General features: G+C 34.1%; 1 protein-coding gene across 6 annotated transcripts in view; it reads left to right on the forward strand.

The window, feature by feature from the left end:
- The window catches only part of LOC105150915 (agrin), a 717341-nt gene that overhangs the window by 211801 nt on the left and 484818 nt on the right, over positions 1 to 20722 (forward strand). For all 6 annotated transcript variants that reach the window (XM_087412582.1, XM_087412581.1, XM_087412579.1 and 3 more), the window contains one exon: positions 13716 to 13751. In XM_087412582.1, coding sequence (XP_087268708.1) covers positions 13718 to 13751 — 34 coding nt within the window. In that variant the 5' untranslated portion in view covers positions 13716 to 13717. The remainder of the gene's footprint in view (positions 1 to 13715; positions 13752 to 20722) is intronic.

The following is a 20722-nucleotide window of genomic DNA, read 5'->3' on the forward strand; positions in this document are numbered from 1 at the left end:
ATGAAGATGAACAGCGCGCCGACCAATGTCGAGGGTGGGAAGGTCGCACCAATCGCGAGCGATTGGGATTGTTCGCGAGTTACCAAGTTGGAGTCAAGATTAATGTTAACTTCGCCGTCGAGTTAATAAGTCCAGCACCTATAAATCCCACCAACTTCTGCCTCTCTTATCCCACTCTCTTTCCATCTTTCTATATCGCGTTCTCTCCCTGTTATTCTCTATCTTTTCCTCTTTCCATGTCTGGCTTTCCCTACCAATGTTCCATTACAAACATTTCGTCTAGTCCTACGCTTCCACACCCTGAACCTTCCTCAAGCTTTTTGAAACTCGAAAACTTTCGCGGCGAGAAAAAGCACCGCGTATCGGCGGCCTTCGACAAGAAGCTCTCGTGCTGCCAAGCGCCCTTTCCAGGATCATTCCCTGCAGAAATCCGCGTGCTTTTTGTCGCGATTACTTACACCAAATAGTTTTCCTATTATGCTATTCTCGCGTCGGCATTTACTCGGCGCCGTGCTTTATTTGCATTGAGAGAGCCGGGAAAGTGTCGCGAAACAGCTAATACAGATTATTTCACTTCCGCTGTCTGAACTTGTAATTCGAGGCATTAGCTCCGAGGGAAAACTATGCAGCGTACAGACAGAGCACGCGAATAGATTCAGAAATAGATGAATATATTAAATATATTAAATTTGCTCTCTAAATTCTTCGGAGTGAAATTTGTTTCAAAGAATTGATAGAAGAGTACACTGAAAATTTTATTAAAAATCTTCATACATATTTCTTTGACTAGTACTATGTAAACATTTATCTGTAGTAAATAATATTTACTCAATAAAAATAGTTAACGTAAATTAATAGTTTTTGTATCAAATAAATATATGTTTAAATTTAGTAAATATTTACTTAGAACTATTTAAACAAATATTTAAATAATTCTTAATGCAGGCTCGAATGAAATTAATCTATATATATATATATCTATTAATCCATATATCAATCTACATATCTATATCAAATATTTAAAATTTAGTATTTTTCAGTGTAAGAAAATTTTTATTTTAATCAGGTCTGTCCTTCACTAAAGCCGAACGTGTCGATTGACATACTGGCTTCTTCTTTTACATCAAAAAAGAAATGTGATTAATACGATCAACATTAATGGAGTCTTAAGAATTTAGTATTGATGTTTATGAATTTTCTTTTATCGCAAAGAAAGCATTGCATACACTAAAAAAAAAATTAGTTGCTGCAATAATTTAGATAGTAAAATCATATATCTAAATCATAGCCTATCAAAATCATACTGACATTGCGGATAGGCTAATGCAACTAAAAATTTGTTGTTACAACTAAAAACTGATTGCTGCAGCCACATAAAAATGCTATGCCATATTTTACTATCTAAATTGTTACAGCAACCAATCTTTTCTTTCAATGTAATTATAGCGCACTCTTTGAGAATTGTTGATTGTTATATATGAATATTATAACTTAGATGGACTCTTATAAACGCGCGATAAAGAAGCAGGAAATTTAATTTCAACGCGAGACGAGAACTCGGTTGACGGAAGCCGCATGCGGAACAACGCGGCACCAACACGACGTGGTCAACTTCCACGACTCCAACGGACGGAAAGAACTGGTTGCTATAAGGACGCGGCTCCTTGGGAAGCCTTGTCGGTAAAACTGACGTTTAATTTAATAAAACCGTCGCGGCCTTTCTTTCTCGCGCGCGATTTCGCGCGGGAAGGGGCGCATTTCCGCGCCATTTCCCCTTCTCGAGGATGTCGGTCGCCGCGCCCGGTCGTCGTACTGGGATGCCGTGTAAAATTTCTTCGGAAAAAACTACGCGAGCCAGCCGGGGTGCGCCTTGTTAAGAACGTCAAACTTACCGTCGAGAGTTTGCCGGAACTTAGTAATTTCCAGCGTGTGCGCGCTGATTGACGCTCGCCTTCCGACTTGTGTTTTTACAAGCTTTTCTCGGCCATCGCAAGCGATGTGAACGAGTTTGTCGGATCTTTGCAAAGTAATGTCATCTGTGCCGATTCAATCAGTACGATAAATTACAAAGTTACGCGGGGTGTTAATTAATTGGTGATAAACTCTATATATGATGACGATTACGATTACCGAGGTCATTAGGACATTCCGTTAAATTGGGAGGGTGGAAACTATGTGCGCATTAATTTTACACAATTGACATTAATTGTGGTTATTACTGTTACTATATATAGTACAGACCATTGTTCGTGACTCTGCACAAACCGTTCGTAAATTTTTGATAAAACAAAGCGAATGTAAAACGAGTTTTTCTTCTGAATTATTTATTATGATTATATCTATTATAATTGTATTTTATGATTTATTATACAGGGTGTTAAAGAACCTTTTAGCATTTATATGATATATACATCATATTGAATAAAGAAGACTTACTAAGTCTTAGTATAGGTCGAAAGCTCAACCTTTCTATATAAATAATTTATATGTTAGTATCATGACTGGACTTATTGTCTTCTTTACGTGTTGCATACAACGTGAAAAAAGACAAATTGAGATAAATAGCACTTAATATGCTTAATAACCTACTTGGGAAAATTACATGTCCAATGATCTCCATAATGCTCATTCAATTATAATGGCTGATGTCAACTACTGATCCCCGGGTGAAAGTTTTCATTACAAATCGTGTATGAAAATTGAACCAGAACATTCAGAACACGGTTTGTAAATACTGAGATAAATCTTCACGTCACATATGATAGCCAGCTTCAAATGACTTCCGAGTTAACTTTAATGTACCTCGTAAAAAAAAAAATCAGTTGTCAATAAATAAATCGTGTCTGTCATGGCACGGCAATTGTTTTGCAACTTCGATATATAATAATAAGAACATATTAAAAACTTTGTAAGAGATGTACTAATTATAATAAAATCGTAAATAGGCCACACATTATAGAGAAGAGATCCACCTTTCCATCTTTTCCTATAACTGAAATTCATAACTGAAATTAGTATATTTGAATCATCTTTAGCTTATACAATTGCTTGTTAATCTTTATACATTATTAAATCTATATGGAAGTATAACCATTATTGACTTAGATTTATGTTTAGGTATCTTTTTCAATTATTTTTAATCAACTCGCTTAAGGTGTGTTAACAATTGCCACAAGTTAATTAATATTAATCAGTCTAATATTAATATTGATGTTGCTTGTGCTGAATACATTTTAGCTAGCCGCCTTTGTTCTTCGTCCGATCTTTAATTATTACGATTTTGCAACGAAAATCAGGCGTGGCTCCTTTATTCTTAATACTGATGTACGCGATTATGCAATCATTAAGTTTCAGCTGCCTGCTGCCTGTCGCTGGTAGAAGTAGATCGATCACTTGCTCGCGTGACATTAATCCATTACAGCAGAAATTCGCGACTGCTCGAATGAAGACGGTGCTATCGAATAACGTCGAAAGAAATTAATGTTTTAAGCCAGGCTGTATTTTCATCATTGTAAATTACATTTTTACATGAATATTCTGCTTGTGAGCAATATGAAAATATAATGTTTTCTGCTTAATGTCGTTTCTTTGATATATTGTTTCGCACGTTTCATCGATTTTTTTGTGTACTTATTCGCTAATTTATTTTACTGTAAGTCCAAGTTTGTTCGTTGCGAACTCGACTTCTTACATTGAATTTCTTATCTGATGAAATCGGCACACAGAAAAAATACTTTTGTTGAAGTATCTAAAAATTTAGTTGAATATACAATAGATTTGAAAATAATTTTAGATTATCAAAATAATTATTATGTACACACATATAATATTTATATATATAAATGTAATCAGTAGGACGCTCAAAAGAATTGCTAGATTGTCAAAACTTTTTGTAGCATTGTTTATCATATTTTAGCATTGCTCATCATTTTTTTCCTACATAATTATTTTAAATTCCAACGAAATTATTTTTAATTCTGTATCTATCTAAATTTGAGATACTTTAGAAAAATTTCTTTTCGCATAGACTTAAATCGCTGATTTTGCGATCGATGTTATTTTTCTCCAGGAGAAAGATCGTCGTACATGTGTATCGGATTTTGTCCGTTCATGTAAAAGTTTTGCGCAAAACGAAGAGACATGACAATTTGTCGATGACATATGAAAAGATTTCTGAAATGGGAAACTATTGAGTTACAAAACTGTCGCGGCAATTTCTGCCGCTACAGTTGTCTGTCAAAGCGCTGTCGAGTTTTATGCAATAAACTCCAAATTTTTCGTTCGATCTCACCTGGGCTATTCAATGTTCGGTTCATTTGATGATGTTTGCCGAATTGACGGCTAATCCGAAAGTATTGATGTTTCACCAATAACAGTTGGTAACTCGAGATAAACGTGTGTTATTCATGTTTTACATATATATGTTACAAAATATCGGATATCTCGAGCGATAATATCGATGAGATGTCGCTGTGACTTTCTTTTAATTATGTAAGTCACATAAGGCTTATTCTCAACCGACTGACAATTATTAGCAACTGATTGCAGTTAACATCATCATCGTCAATTGTCATCACGTCCGACAGGATCGAGTGACAGTTGACAGCTTAATGGAATTTTCGAGTAGGCTACAATCACGCGAATTTGCGCCCTTCGTCTCCCTTTTAGCCTTTCCTAACGGAGTCTTGTATTATTGCTGTATCATCATTCCATTGATCCGTTACAAGATTACATGGTCGAGCAAGAGAGCATTTTCATACGACTCGATGGAAGAAAGAAAACGTTGATGAAAGTCCGATATTACGACGTTAAAATAGAAGGGTGGAAAAGCTAATTGTCACGCACCTAACGCTGCGGGGGTCACGTAAGAGTTCATTAGCCGCTTTACACAAGATTGTAATATTATCTGATACGGAAGTTTATTTGAAATTTTCGACGAACAAAGGAAAATTTCAGTTCTTTTGCAGTCACTTGGGGATGCAAATAATAAAAAGCGCAAGAAATAAGAAGAGAGATGACTATTTATTTAATTATATCGCGAAACTGATTGTGCTATCATTGAAGGATATCGCCTTTAACTCATTACAGCATAATTGATCGTATACTCTCGTAGCTTATTTCTCGATTAAAGGGAGAGCTATTTTTATGACGACACGACTCCGTCATTCCTCCGCCATTTATCAAAAGATATTGCATAATCCGGTCACGCCAATCACGCATTAACAATCGTCGAAATCATTTTTTCTGTATGTATCGTTATATATCAAAGGAACAATAGTAATCCATCTTTTGAATTAAATAACATTTTGTTATTTTTAACTTGGATGTTAAGAGGATGCTATCGCGACGGGAAAATGTAGACCAATCCATTTTCGAGATTAATTTTACAGTAAACATCCATATTAATTATATGCACTTAATAAATAATAAACAAGATTCGTAAAGACTAATGTTTTTTTTTAAGAAAAATATTATGTTTCTTCTTTTAAATATGTTTTTAATGTTTCAAATAAGCTTTAAACAGTATTATAAAAAAACATGTTTAAAACATATTAAAAACAACAATATTGAGCATGTTTTAAACTTTAAAGCATATTTTCAAACATGTTTTTTATCAATCTCGATAATAAAGTATTTAAATTTGAATAAAATTTAATACATTTTCTTCTCTCGTTACATTGTTGAGTTGCATTGTTTAAGTCAAATTAATGATATATTGAGTAGTAGCCAAAAAAAAAATAATTCAAATTGGGTGTAATTTGACATTATGATTTTACCAGTGTGTTTGTTTTTCGACTACTTAATTCTTACGCTTTGTATCACTTAACGCATGTCTCTCTCGTTCACTCGCGCTGCGTGGATTTCCACCAAGAACGAAAAATCGACACGTCCGGCATAAGTATATCGTGCACATGGGCACAGTTACGAAAGACGTGAACGCGAATCTCCCCTGGAAAGGAAACTTTCTTCATTTTTCGCCCCCGAACCTCGATCGAACTCTGGACTCGGAGGAAGTTTTCTCCCTTGAAATATCGCGAGAATCAATCGCCGGCGCGAGTGGTCGCGATCGCGGCTCTATTTTCCGCGCTTTTTCCGACACTCGGGAGAGAAGTAATGGGTTAGTTTAGCCGAGTCGTCAAGCGTGCCACCGTTTATGCCCGTTGCAGTAACTTGGAAATGACTTTTGATCTTGTCGAGCGAGCGAAGCGTTTGCCGCTTTAATCTTCTTAAGCTCTTTTCTCTCCCGTGCACATTGAATGTAATCTAATTCGTCCTCTTAGTAGCTTAATTAATAACCGAGAAAAAGATAAGTTTGTAATAAGAAAGAATCTTCGAACTATATTTCGAAACGTCGTTAGTATGCAATGTAAGAAATTTTACATTTATATGTATTATAGCAACGCGTGAAATAATTAACTTTAAATTCCAATTTCTAATTAGAACTGTTTGACTTTTACATTGGAGTCTCATCTGCTCTGGCAAACGTGATAAGCAGATTCGCAATTCTATAATCCGCGCAGCGTCAAATACAAACAGATTTGATAGATTCGCAGAACATACAAACATGCACGGTTCATGACTTGATTCTCAACATAGATATTATCAAAGCCGATCAGACTTCCTCCGTTGATTTCGCCCGCCGAATGATCTAATTTATTTTTAATAATTTATGATCAATATAATCGAAATAATAGTAGAACAAGTAACTAATAATAGAAAATGAAATAAGTTTATGTGGTAGGAGAAAGAATTTTAAAATTATATAAAATATCCGATGAACTCGCGAACTTTAGGATTAATGTGACCTCAGGTTAGATCACAGGACGTTTTTAGCTGGTGTGATAATTTAAAATCTCGAGAGATCTGCAATGTAAACTCCATCAAGTATTCTGTAGACGCTCGGTAGTTATCGACAGTATCGAATATCCACGAAGATTTCGAGCTGATGTTACATGGATAAGCTTGCTGGATTGATCAGTCAACTGTGATCCAATTGGTTAGGGATCCACCTCAGCCTCATAACCGAGACACACGTATAATATATTGAGATTGACACATATCCATTGATTGATTAATTCCGGTCACACTGTAGAAGATGTACTCGGCCCGAAATACGAAATTATAAAGGAACGTTAGAAGCATTGCAATGTCGTAATTTTTTTTTTTTGCAATAATGTATCCATAGTCTGAATATGTAGATTTACGGAAAAATTATACATTGTGATAAATACTGATGCTAATAAGCACGCTAATAAATAAAATTAATATCTCCTCGTAACGTAAACGTCACCTCGCACGGTAAACGAAAATATTTTTATCCGTGCACGCAAAATGCAATTTACATTTACATTGCGCGACGCTCTACACTTTTATGGAGCGGCGTGCATTTTGCTAGTACGCGCGATAAAGCGATACTCTTGTTTACGAAAAATAAAGTGCACTCACAGAAAATACAGTCCGTTCTTATCACGAAAAGTGTTTCTAGAAAATGAGAGAAAGAGCAAACACACATCCCTATTTATTATTTATTCTTGTATATGAAATGTACGTTTGATAAAATATTTTTTTACTACGCTCTTTCGCAATCTATCGATTTATCTCGCAATGCAATAATATGTGTATGTATAACATTGCGTTTTGCAAGAGAAAATAAAGTGTCATAAATTACATTGTTCATTTTGCTGTGCCGATATGCATAAATAATTTAATGATGTAAATTCTTCTTAACAATAAACGTATAATTGATTGTAATAATACAAGAGTTTGTTTCTATCTTCGATTTACTCGTAATATGGCCATGTATCGTATTAGAGCTTGTCTTTATGAGCTTTTCTGCAGCTCAGCGTTTGGAGAAATAACAAAGCAAGCAGACAAAATCGTGCTTCGTTTATAACATTACGACTCTTATATATTCCGTGTAATGTATCCTCTTCAGTACGTGCGCTACATATAGCGTTCTCGTCTACTTGGCAGGTATATGGCATACCATGTACGTTCGCGGATGAGGAAACAGAAAGTCGGGGGTATTTTCCAGCGAGATCTTGCGACCATTCCGCAAGCTCGCGTCGCTGTCGAATGCAAAAAAATGAATGAAGAACAGCGTCTAGAAATTCTTGCGCGATAAAATGGTCCTTACCCCTACTCTCCTCACGTATGAGACATTATGTTTATGAACCGCGATAAAGTACGCGTGATAAAGCGTATGAATTACCAGCCGTTGTATTCGAACGCGCTCAATCGTTCTAAAATGCGTGATATTACGCGCGCGTCGAATATTTATGCACGTTTAAATTTAGCCGCATTTACAACGCCGTTTGTCGAGAATTTATCGCGCGCATTAAGGTATTTCGTTTCCGTCGTTTTTGGATTGTAAATGCTTCATTCTCGGTTTGTCCTTTCATATAACAGCTGCGCACGGAAGTCAAACTACCTGCTTAGAAACGCTGTTATAGATTTAAAATATATATAAATTTCATCAAACATATCCCGAAATTTTAGTCCCATCTTGAATCTTTTTCAATCTCAATTAAACTTTATAAACCTTTTTATACTTGAACAATTAAGTAGGACCTCTTTTAATATTACTTAGTCTACAATTTTAATTTAGAAAATTTTTTTTGAACCTAAAAATAGGAAATTTTCTAATAACTACCATTTACAGACTCAACGTAGGAGCTTAATTCATTAGATTAGAATCTATTATAAATCTCTAGAATCTACGTCCTAAAATTAAGGTTCAAAGAACCAAAGTAGAAGCAAAATTTTGACTCGGGATTGTATATATATATATATATATATATATATATATATAAAATTAAAAAAATATATTAAATAAAAAAAAATACTATTAACACTTCAGAACAATCGTATATATGAATACATCAAATACAAAGAAAAACGCCTGTCTACCACGATTAAAGTTACATAGATGTTTCGAAAAGAAAAATAGTTTTATGACTTCAAGAATAAGATCCAATATAAATAAGATGCTTATATCAGCAGCCCCGGTAGTTGTTGGGACATAAATAATATATTTATAAAATGATAAGATATAATTTGCTAATTAGAATGTGTTACCAACAAAGTTAAACGTTTCGATTCTACATTAAGTCCTCCTTAGTGCGGAAGTCAAGTACCAACTGATTGTAATGTATCCTCTTATATGTACAATCAGTTTGTACTTACTCGACTTCTCCACTGAGGAGGACTCAAATTCAAGGTTGAAATAGTTGAAATCAACTTTGTTGGTAAGTGCACTCCGATTGTTTGCGAATTATGTCTTATCGCCTTATAAATATGTTACATTACTAACAACGCTTTATAAATATACGTATGTTACATTACTAACAACTACAGATGTTTATATAAACATTTTATATTTATATTTGTTTATATTGTATATTTGATAGAAGTAGAATTTTTCAATTTGATTTATAACATGTACTATTTACAATTATTCCACGAAAACAGTCAATTTCCTCGCGAATTTGACTATTTTCTATTCTGTTCTTTCTCTTTCGAATTCTCATCAGTGTCCTGCAATTCTCCCAGGAACAATGCTCTTTGCCGAGTCCTCGAGTGCGCATAAAATCGATCTGTACAATCTTCCGGATATGATGTACCTTCCGTCTCTGTGAAGTTTCCGTGCGCAAATCCGTATAGCCCGGACGTTTAACGAGTTTATTCAACCGCGTTGTGTCCTATTGTCTCGATGGTTATCCGCCACGAAATCGATATCCGGATGGGCCTTGGCGCTCGTCGATATCTATCTTGCGTGGAGTAATTCTCAAACATTCTGCAAACAGACCGATTACAAGGCAAATTCGTCATACAAAATATAAAAAAAAATGCATGCACATCGGTGATACAAGTGAAAGTTGAAAGACTGTATGAACATGTACTGTACTCTGAGGAAAAAATAGTATTAGCAATTAAAAAATTGAAGGAAAATAGTATTTCATTATAAATTACGAAATTGCGATAAAAATCAATAAATAAATTGAAAAAATACAAATAATATTAATTATTTGAAATACGGTTGAATGTACTACAAGAAAATAGTAAAATAATTGCATTAACGAAAAGTATTTTAAAATAAAGTGTTATTATGATATAATAATTTATTTTAGAAAATTGTATAAAGTTTATATAATTCAGACAAGATCTATATAATTTATGTATACATATATTAAAATTACTAAAACTATTTTATCGTCATAATGTGCATAATTATAATACATCTATATTTTTACGCTTCATAATTATTAAATCATGTGTGAATCTAATAGCGTAACGGAGAGTTTATAGCGACCAGTTTGTGTAATAGAAACCGATATATATATTTATACATAGATTATTATATTATAACCGAAATATATATACAATATATTTATATATAAATTATTGTATTATAATGAAAATAGAAATATAACATATATGATAAACATAATATCTTATAATAAATAGCAAATGAGCGGTAAAGTGACAAGTACGTTATTTGATATGCAAGTCATAATTTAATCATAATCATCTCATTCGCACAGGATTACGTTTCGCGCTTTCGTTATCTCGTGTGCCACGTCTTTATGCAAATTGCACGCGGTTGTTCTTACGGATGCACACGCGTGCGGATATACGTCTCACAAGCCAATTAGCGCGTTATCCCCCGTGGCGTATGACGACATGTGTTTTCCGACGGTGCGTCAACCCCGTCGGCGTCGTGTCGTATCTCGTGTCGTATACCCCTCGGAAAGGGAGAATATCGGTGCGATATCGACGCGCGCAAATTCTCGTACAGTCGACCTGCATACATATCGACGCTTTGGCGGCGCCGCGTGGCTGGAACTGCGCCGCAACGGCGTATTCACCAGGTATACACGTGCAATCCTGAGCGATCTGTCCTCGGCGATGTGGTGCACTCTCTTCCGAATGTCCGATTTCGAAATTTATGGTACGCCCGGTTCGCGCGCTTAACACACCACTCTATATGCGCCGCGCATTTCAATACGTCGTTATGCCGGTTGATTTGCGATGGAGACATTTACGTTCCTTATTCGCTTACAATGTCTTTCGTATAGGTTTTTCGCGAATAAAAATGTTTAATAAGTGTCACAAGTGCCTTTATGTACGTGGGTGGGTTTAGTTTTCTGTGTAAAAATAACACACTTCCCTCTGCAATAAATAGATTCATGCATTTAAATGTGTAATATATTATTTTTACACAGAATATTAAATTATACATTATATGAAGGCATTTATTATCCACTTGGATTTGCAATGACGAACAGATCTTGGTCTCATTATCAAATGCTTTCCATTTGACGTTGCAGTGACACAAGTCGACATGAACATCTATTTTTCTTCTATTTTTCTCGATATTCAGAGGGTACAAAGATAGAATGACACTTGTGTCAGCAAAATGAAAAGCCCTCACGATTATCAAGATTTGTCAAAATGACTTGAGCTCTTTCAATTTGATTGCAATTCGATTTCTAATTGTTTGAGTTATAGATTTAGTCGTTATAAGGCCATTCATAAATTAATAATTTTTCTATAAAATAATTTTTTCATTTAATAAACAATCTTCTTTCAATGTAACTATACATATGTAATTTTTTTTTTAATTATGGTCGTATGTTATGTCTATGCGTATAAGTTTGGTAATTATGTTGCAATTTAAATTTCAAAGGAGAGTTGGCTCCCGAATTTGTCAAAGAATAAGCGTCTGGAATTTAATGTGGGACTGCTACGTTTTCCTCTGTTCGCGATATGCATTTACTCGCCGCGGAATTTTGTTTAGAGCGGCGGGGTGATGAAAGCGGAGGATTAATATTCTGCCTCGAGAAATTCCAGTTATTTTCTCCGTTACTTCCATCCTGACAACGACGCACACAATACGTCACTGATATCGCGGTGCTTTCGTGATGGACGTTCGCCGTTTGGCAATCCATTTTCCGCGCATCTCTCGAATTTCATACGAAAACTTGTAATTATTTTCGACATCATAGGACCGTATGGAACCTCTTCATTAAAGGGTTCTGTGAAAAAAGATAATTAAAAGTTTCACGAGAAGCTTCGAAGCGTTCGTTTACAAACGCAACGGAGTATTCAAATTTCCCTGATGTTCATTCATTGCAATTATACAAGTGCTATATTATTCTCTATTTGTCACGTTTAGAGAAAGATTATTTGAATAATTTGAGAAAAGTTAAAATAAAGTAATTGGAAATAATACAGGATTAACAGTGAAGAATACAGATAAGTGGCATATCAAATATAGAGGACAAATTAATATAAATACATGGAAAATACACAATTTATTTTATAATTCATTTTACTTTTACACATTCTATTCTTGTTAAAATAGCCATTCAATGCTTCAATAGTTACTATCAATGGGATTGTTTTTTCAATTTTTTAAAATTTCTTATACATATAAATATAATGATATTGAAGGAGGAAATTTTTTTTCACTTTGTTCGTTTAAATTAACCTTTATTCTTCAAAATTTCAACATCCTTCCTGGCAAATACAATCGCCTTAAATATTATTTGTAATTTTGAAGAGTAGAGTGAAAAATAGATTTCGTCCTCTAATACACTTTTTAAGAAGATATTCTGCTAAAGAGGAGTAATATAATATTGCACTTGCTATAGTATTCAACGTATGATTTTAAGGACAGAATCTGTATTAAAAATAAACATGTTATTTATTTATATACATATTTATATACATATATATTAAATGTATATTTGCTGCATTATGTTACCATTTTTGCTATCAATAACTATTTATTTATAGACATACAACAATGAGAGGAAATATCATATTTTTCTGTCGAACATTTCTATTCCTGGAATATCGGTATTAAATTCATGCCTTCCCTAAGCACTTCTTGGACATATAGACGCTTTGTGTGTTTATATTTCCATGTCTCGTGGGACTTGTTACGTGACAAGAGCTGTGTCCCAGACAGCTAATAAGAATGGCCACTTAATTAAGGTGGACTTTAATTAAATTAAAGCCTTTAATTAAGTTGCAGTTAAATAGAATAAATCTTATCGTGACGTAAACACTAATATAAATTACTTAATTCCATGTGGAGAAAGAGGAGAGAGTAAGTTTGGGATGGAGGAGGAAGGCAATCTCTCTTTCACACAGCTTGCACACAAATGCTAATTGTGTCGTTGTAATTAGTTTGCATTTTAAACGGCTAGATAGAAGGCTTTTACTAGTTTCGTGATGAGAAGCACGCGAACGTTATTTTACGAATTTATTGTACTAGCAATATAGTTTTCCGGTGCATGATCACGTCAGAATGTACAGAATGTTTCATACATTATTTTTAATTTATAATGGGTTGGCAAATTAGTAGCTCATTTTTTCATAAAAATATGACGTCTAATGGTATATATTATAATATTTGTAATGAAAAATTTTGTTGAATTACGAGAACTAGAAGGCGATAAAACTATCTGCTGTTATCTTTTATTTTTACTAAATTGGAATCGTGTAATTAAGTAATGCGATAGCTAAACAGGAAATAAACATTGTATAAACGTTGCGTTGTTAAAATTAGAATGGTAGAACGTTCGCGTTGTAATTGTGGTGACGGTAAAAGTATTATAAAGATGCCAAGCTTTGTGAGTAATTGACTGCGTGTGCATACCTTTGTAACTAATTTCACTAATTCTAACCCCTTTTTCTCTTTTCAGACATGTCCTACAAACCGCGCCATCCCATTATCGAGGGTAAGTGTTTTCAATCATAATATACCTACGTAATACCAATGGTACGCTAATCTAAATCGCGGGAAACTTCTCATTCATTTGAAGCTCGACTATAACTATATTATAACTCTGCTACAAATGCACGCTATGATAATATTGATTTTCCAAACGAAAGATGAGAGAGAGAGAGAGAGAGAGAGAGAGAGAGAGAGAGAGAGAGAGAGAGAGAGAGAGAGAGAGAGAGAGAGAGAATTCTGTACTTGTCTTTCGGACAATTCATTAGCTTTTTGTTAATAAAGGTATTAAGTAAGAGGATGGGTGGAATAAAGGCCTATAACTGAGAAATTAGTTAAATCATTTAGTTAAATCAATTAATTTCGTGTTTGGATATGGACAAACAAATTCTTGGTTGATACAATAAAATAATTTAGTTGAAGCAAAGCATTTGATTATTGTAACATTTTGTTTTTATTAAAGATGTCAATGTTTATCAGAAACAAGTAAAATGTTACAATAACCAAATGTTTGGTTTAACTAAATTATTTTATTGCATCAACTAAAAATTTGCCCATATTCAAACAAGAAATGGATTTCTCAGTGTAATTACAAAACCTTGATTTTAAAAATTAAAATAACTTGCTACTTTTTTATTATACACAAATGGATATATCAAATGAATTTATGTAATACACAAGCTTGTGCTTTTATTCCACACATCCATTATTCCCCTCAACTAGAATATACCACACTTCAAAATCAAGAATCTATTATTATTATATTTGTGAAAATTCACGTATCGCTTAGAACTATTTATTTTTCGAAATCATGTTGTATCGCACTTACTTAGCTTGAAATCGATTTTCGCTGAGAAATACTACGGATTAACGCTACACGATACATAAACGCTGCAAAAAAGCGAACGAACGAAATCGGCGATTTCCACTTCGTTGGTAATGTGCGCGCGAACAGAATTCGCCGATATGCTTTAGCAAAATGAGGTGGACTTCCTGGCGAAATCGCAGATTTAGATAGCCTGACACGCGATGTTCAGCGACGTGTTATTCCGAAGAATAACTCGACGAGAATGCGGGTCGAATGTTACCTTTCAAACGAGCAGTGACATGGCTCAATTACACGGAATGCGCGTGTGGCTTCGTGTACCGTGAAATTGCGTTATCGTCGCCAAAACGACCGCGACAACACACGTATTTCGCGTCCATGTTCGCCACAAATACCGTGAACGGCTCTTAAAGACGCATTTTTTGCCACTTCCGTGCGCGTGGCGCATTCGCGCCTCTTAACGACGTTTATCTATTTCGTTATTCCGCGCGATTAATTATAATCTCATAATTGTTTATGAGATCCGATCATAGAGAACAGTCATAAATCGATAAAATGCAACAACAATTTTTAATAGAAGTGCCAACGTTGCTAGAAGATCAAAAGAATAAATTATTGTGGAAATAAAGAAAGTGATGAAAATTCAAATATTTCATCAATATATAGAACATAATTATTGAGAAATAAAAAAATTTGTAAATATGTCTTGTATATAAGAAATATATAATATTATTAATTTAAATAATGAAAACCATCAATAATAATCGCTTGGTATTTTCAGTGTTAAGATATGAAATCGTCGATATTATAGGTCAGGAAGTTTTCCGAATTCGTTGTACAGATTACAAAATTCTTTTAGATAATTAAAATATGCTCAAAAAATTAGATGCGAGACGATCGATTTAATGAGAAGATTGAAAAAGTTTTAAGAAGAGCATTTAGTATCACTGTAATTTTTAAATCTTTTGGAATTTTCTCGTTAAATCGTCTTGAATATTTTTTTATGAGTATACATAATACGCTGAAAATTCGCGTATACAAATTTCATTGCTTGTCGCGTAATATTCAAAGTTCAGCAGAATAAAAAAGCGAAGTTGTGAAACACAACGTTTTAGGAAAATTCTTTTCGTGATGTTAAAAACTGCTCTCTTCCCACTATGCTGAGATCTCTGAAAGGTGTTATCGTAATTTCCGTCGGTGTCCGACTCAAATGTAGAAAATTATAGAAGCGAAACAAGGACGGTATCGCGAACAACGGGATATCAGAATTCTCGCATGTACTCAGAATTGCTTCGCTCTCCCTCTCTTCCGCATTTTACACGCGTGCACGATGCGCTGTACACACGCGTATATATTTGGGTAAAATACAAGCGCAAACAATCCTTAGTAAAACATAACACAGTGGAAAATTTCTCGCTTGGTACCAATGTTTCCGCCGGCACCCGTTTCCCTGCGGCGATGTACGTGCATCGCATACGCAGATATTGACACAGTCTACTTGGTATTACCGAGCACTCGTCTCCACGCCTTATTTTTCGTAGTCACTACCGAGGTAATCCCAAGTGGGCGCAACCCGCTTCCGGGCTCTCCAAACACGAAATTGCCCATCAGACTCGGGGTATCGGGTCCCTCGACTTCCATTCCTCTCTAAGTACTTACATTCGAATACGGGCTTTCTCTCGTCCCCGGAATATCTTGTCGCGCATCTTGCCTTTTCCCCTTGCGACTTAATCGAATCGCTACAATTTAGACTATCCTCTCGTTATCATGGACTACTCTCGTTACCATGCCTACTCTCGTTACCGTGTCTGTTCTCGTTATCGTTGGCTAACTCTCGTCAGCGGGATCCGTGATATCGCTCGCGTGGGATATGCAGGAATTATATATATATATATATATATATATATATACATATATATTGCCTTTTTTCTCGCTCTCTCGCATTCTTTGATCAATCTGGAATTTGACGAATTTCTGAATTCGTCACGGCGTATTATTCTTTTAAAAGACGTAAAGTTTCCTGTTCTATATTTGAGCTTTTATCATTATTACATCATATGCAATCAGCACTTTTAATTGCTGCATGATATGCATTTTTCAAATATTTTGTGGTGAAAGAAGCGTGTAATTAATTATTCGAGCTATGTGGGATTTGCTCGATTTTTCTTTTCAATTTCTGAATGCCTTGATAATTAACTCTCAGATTCAATTTCAATTAGAGCAAGGCTCACTTTACGTAGTTTAAATAATCAGCTCCTTAATTACATTCTTGCAGCTTCACATTTGTTAGAAATCTCTCTTTTTTTCTCTTTCTCTCTCTTTTTCTCTGTTAATCAATTATTTATCTTTCTTTAATGGTTTCAATATTTAAAATATTTTTTTATACTTTTAAGCAAGAAGGATACGATGGAAAAATTACACAGACAATATTCTTCTGTATGTTTAATAGATTTTTATTCGAATAGAATTTTTTTTTACCAACTACAATTGTACAATAATTTCAATAAATTTAAATTTCATTTTCAACTGTTATGAAAGAACATCCAAATTTTAAAATGTTCTGTTTAAAGTACAGAATAGAAATGAGAATTTAGATTTGTTTTCAGCTAGTCACTATCGTACAATAATTTCGATAAGTTTAACTACAGTTAAAGAAAATTACACCTAAGTTCTAAAACGTTCTATTTGAATTACAAAATGTAGTAAGTGAATCGCCTTATAACGATTGATAGGAAAAGTTCATAGTTTCTTTATATACAATTTAGAACCTTACAGTATCAATCATACAAGATTGTACAACCGTCTAAAATTTTCGCTTCAAATAACCCCCGTTGCTGTAGTCGAGGGTTAATAACGATAGTATCTTCAACAATAGTGTATGTGTTAAGATAGTTTGCAACCTCATATTGCTGGTAATTAACATCGATGTTGTTATCGTTCGCAAGACTGGCTTGAATGGATACTATTAGATATATGTATGATACAATTAGCCGTGATCGTGTACGACAAGGGTTCATGCATTTGCTAGCATTTTTATTCAGAAATATTATACCACTGACCAATATTCGACCGGTCGATTATATGTGTACTTACGAGATCTTATATTTCATGCACATTTCGTGAAGCCACGGACTTACTTGCATAAAGTCTAATATAAGATAGCTGTTTGTAGCGATATAAAGCACGAAATTGGCTCCTTGCTATATGATATTGATTACATGTCATGTACTGTGTTATGTGCCTGTGCAATAAACACCATGTTTATATTAATATCGAAATTGCCTGTAACTCTTGCATCCTCTGTGACTACTATATTATGTTACGCTCGACGCGTTTATCAGTGACATGGTTGATTACATAGTTTGTCATAACTATTAATAAAAAATTCAGTTGAGAGAAATTGCATCAAATTAATAATATTCCTGTCGAGTAAAAGTCGCGTTACTTTTCTATTTTGCAAAAATGCATCAGTATGTAGATCTAAATAAAGCGTCATAATTAACTTTTTTAGAAACTGTTAGGAGTGACAAAAAATTTCTTATGATTGATTTAAAAGTTGAAAATGAAACTTTCGGAAGGAAATTAAAATACAAATTTTCCCGAGAATTAAAATGATCATTAAAAATTTAATATTTTTACAGAAAGATTGAATAGATGGCGTTTTTAATAAATAAATAATACTGTTGAATTTACAATGTTTAATTGTACTTAGTTTGAGTTATTTTTAATCATTTCTATAAGTTACCACTGTTCCTACTCGATATGTCATTAATTTAATTAAAACAATGGAGTACAATTTAATTGAAGAACGTGTATTAATTTCAACTCAAAGTTAATTTATTATTTATTAAGCGCATACGTTAATATGAACGTTGTTTACTTTGAAACCACAGAAATGGATTGATTTACATTTTAACACAGAGGGAAGTTAAAAATAATGAAATGCTATTTAACTGAAGTTTGAGTTACCATTGTTTCTTTGATATCTAACAACGAACAAATCTCAACGAAATTATCTCGTAAATTCTAATCTCTCTCTCTCTCTCTCTCTCTCTCTCTCTCTCTCTCTCTCTCTCTCTCTCTCTCTCTCTTTCTCTATTCATTAAATTTCTAAATAATTAATATTTTTACTTTTATTTTATTTATATTTTATATAGAATAAAAAAAATAGAATGAATCTGTATTTAAAAGAACATACTGTGTTTTATATAAATAAAAATCAACAAAGGCTCCTATAAGCTAAATAATTCGAGAAAGGATTTTGCTATTTCCAATAATTTTTAGATTGCAACGCTTTAAGCTGACAATCCTGTTTGTATTTTAATATTTAACAAATTATTTTTTGAAAATTTTCTCTTCTAAAGTAGCGTTTCCTGTGATACATTATATTAATTCAAATTAACACTAAATTAATATCAATGTTTCCCATCATATTCATTTGTTAATGGCTGTTAGGACAATTAATTCAATACAGTGTATTTAATAGCTATTTCGCGGGTTCTGCATATTCGCTCGGATATTGAAAATGCGTATGTACAACAGAACGTCGGGGGAAATACGTTACGTATTATATGTAACGCAAAGTTCTGTGCAAACAGACGGGTGTATGCATGTATTCACATATTACGTTAGCTGCATAGTTACGAGCACGTGTAAATAATGCAGGAATGACTGGTCTTTTATGATTGGTTCATTGCTTTGCATAAAGAATTTGTATTATATTTATTCGCAAATAAATCTAAAACTGCATCAAAAGACCTCGACATCTTGATATTTTTGTCATATTAGGTGTTGGAATTAATTCGTAGCGTTTTACAAGTGATGGGAAGTACTTTCATTAATGTATTTTTTAATGCTCATGTGAAATAAATAACATTCTTTCATTAAAAAACGCTACGAATTAATTCCAACACCTAATATTTTTACTCTCTTAGTGCAATCTGAGCTTTTTGTCCCAAGTTTTTTACTCTTTTAGGTTTTTAAAAAAATTCAGTTTTTTTAAATATATCTCTCTCTATATATCTCTCTCTTAATAGTTTTTTTTAATTCAAATGTTAACTCAAAACCTTTATTTCACGAAAATTCAAATTTGAGCAAAAATAAAAGTGAAATTTGAGAATGAAATTTCGCTTGTATCTACAAAAAATGACCCAGATTTGGGACAAAGGGTTCCAGCAAGATAACCCATTGTCTGAAATCTGGGTCATTTTTGGCGATATTTCACTTTCAAATTTCACCCTTATTTTTATTCAAATTTCAATTTTTGTCGAAACCTTTTTAATTTGATACCTTTTTTAATTTGACTAAAACAGACATTATAATTCTACCCAGCAATCGCTGCAAAATCTCTGCAATATTGCTACAACTTTGTGCAACTTTGTGTAGGAGTACAGCATGCTGTATATAACATAAATAAAAGAACTGCGGAATCCTTGGAACGTTTTAAAGTCCAAATTGGAACTTCTCGTGCGTGGGGAAAAACACGTGACAGAAACGCAGACGTTCGCCTCCAGAATGCGACACGAAATGTTGAATATGCCGCGTGCACGTGCTTGAGAACCGCTGTCCTGTAAACCTAGTCCGCAATGAACGGATCGATGCGATACGAAACCGAAACCGTTGCGGTCTACAGGGACGGAGGTGAGGACCGGGTGGCTTTCATTCGTTAAAAGGCCGCCGAAACGCCATTGTGCCATCTCTCGAGAGTAAAGCCGGGGAAAACGATACGCGACGGTTTGCCGTTTGGCCATTTGATTTACCGGTAACGGGACGACGCCTCTACGTACATTCGAGTGGTAACGCCGATGTTGTGCTCGTCCGTCGAAGTGCCCGTCGAATCGATTTATTATTTAACGACCCCAAGCGCGTATAGGTTACGCTTATTCGCACGCGCGTATATACATATGTACATTTCTGAAAGCGAGCATGTAAAAAAGGGATCTGAATAATCGTTTGTCATCAATTATTGACGGAGCGCTTGTTTATCATATCCACTCCATCCGCAATCTCGTTAATTCATCATCAATTTCATCGACACCGTAGATACCACCCGGCCGTATACTTTTCACAAAGAGATGATTTATCGCCATTTAACCGCAATTACACGATATGCTGAGGTACCACCGTCAGCGAGACGGTGAGACTATCGATTA

This window comes from Acromyrmex echinatior, chromosome 13 (assembly GCF_024713525.1).
Source record: "Acromyrmex echinatior isolate Ae372 chromosome 13, ASM2471352v2, whole genome shotgun sequence".
NCBI classification, from domain to species: domain Eukaryota; kingdom Metazoa; phylum Arthropoda; class Insecta; order Hymenoptera; family Formicidae; genus Acromyrmex; species Acromyrmex echinatior.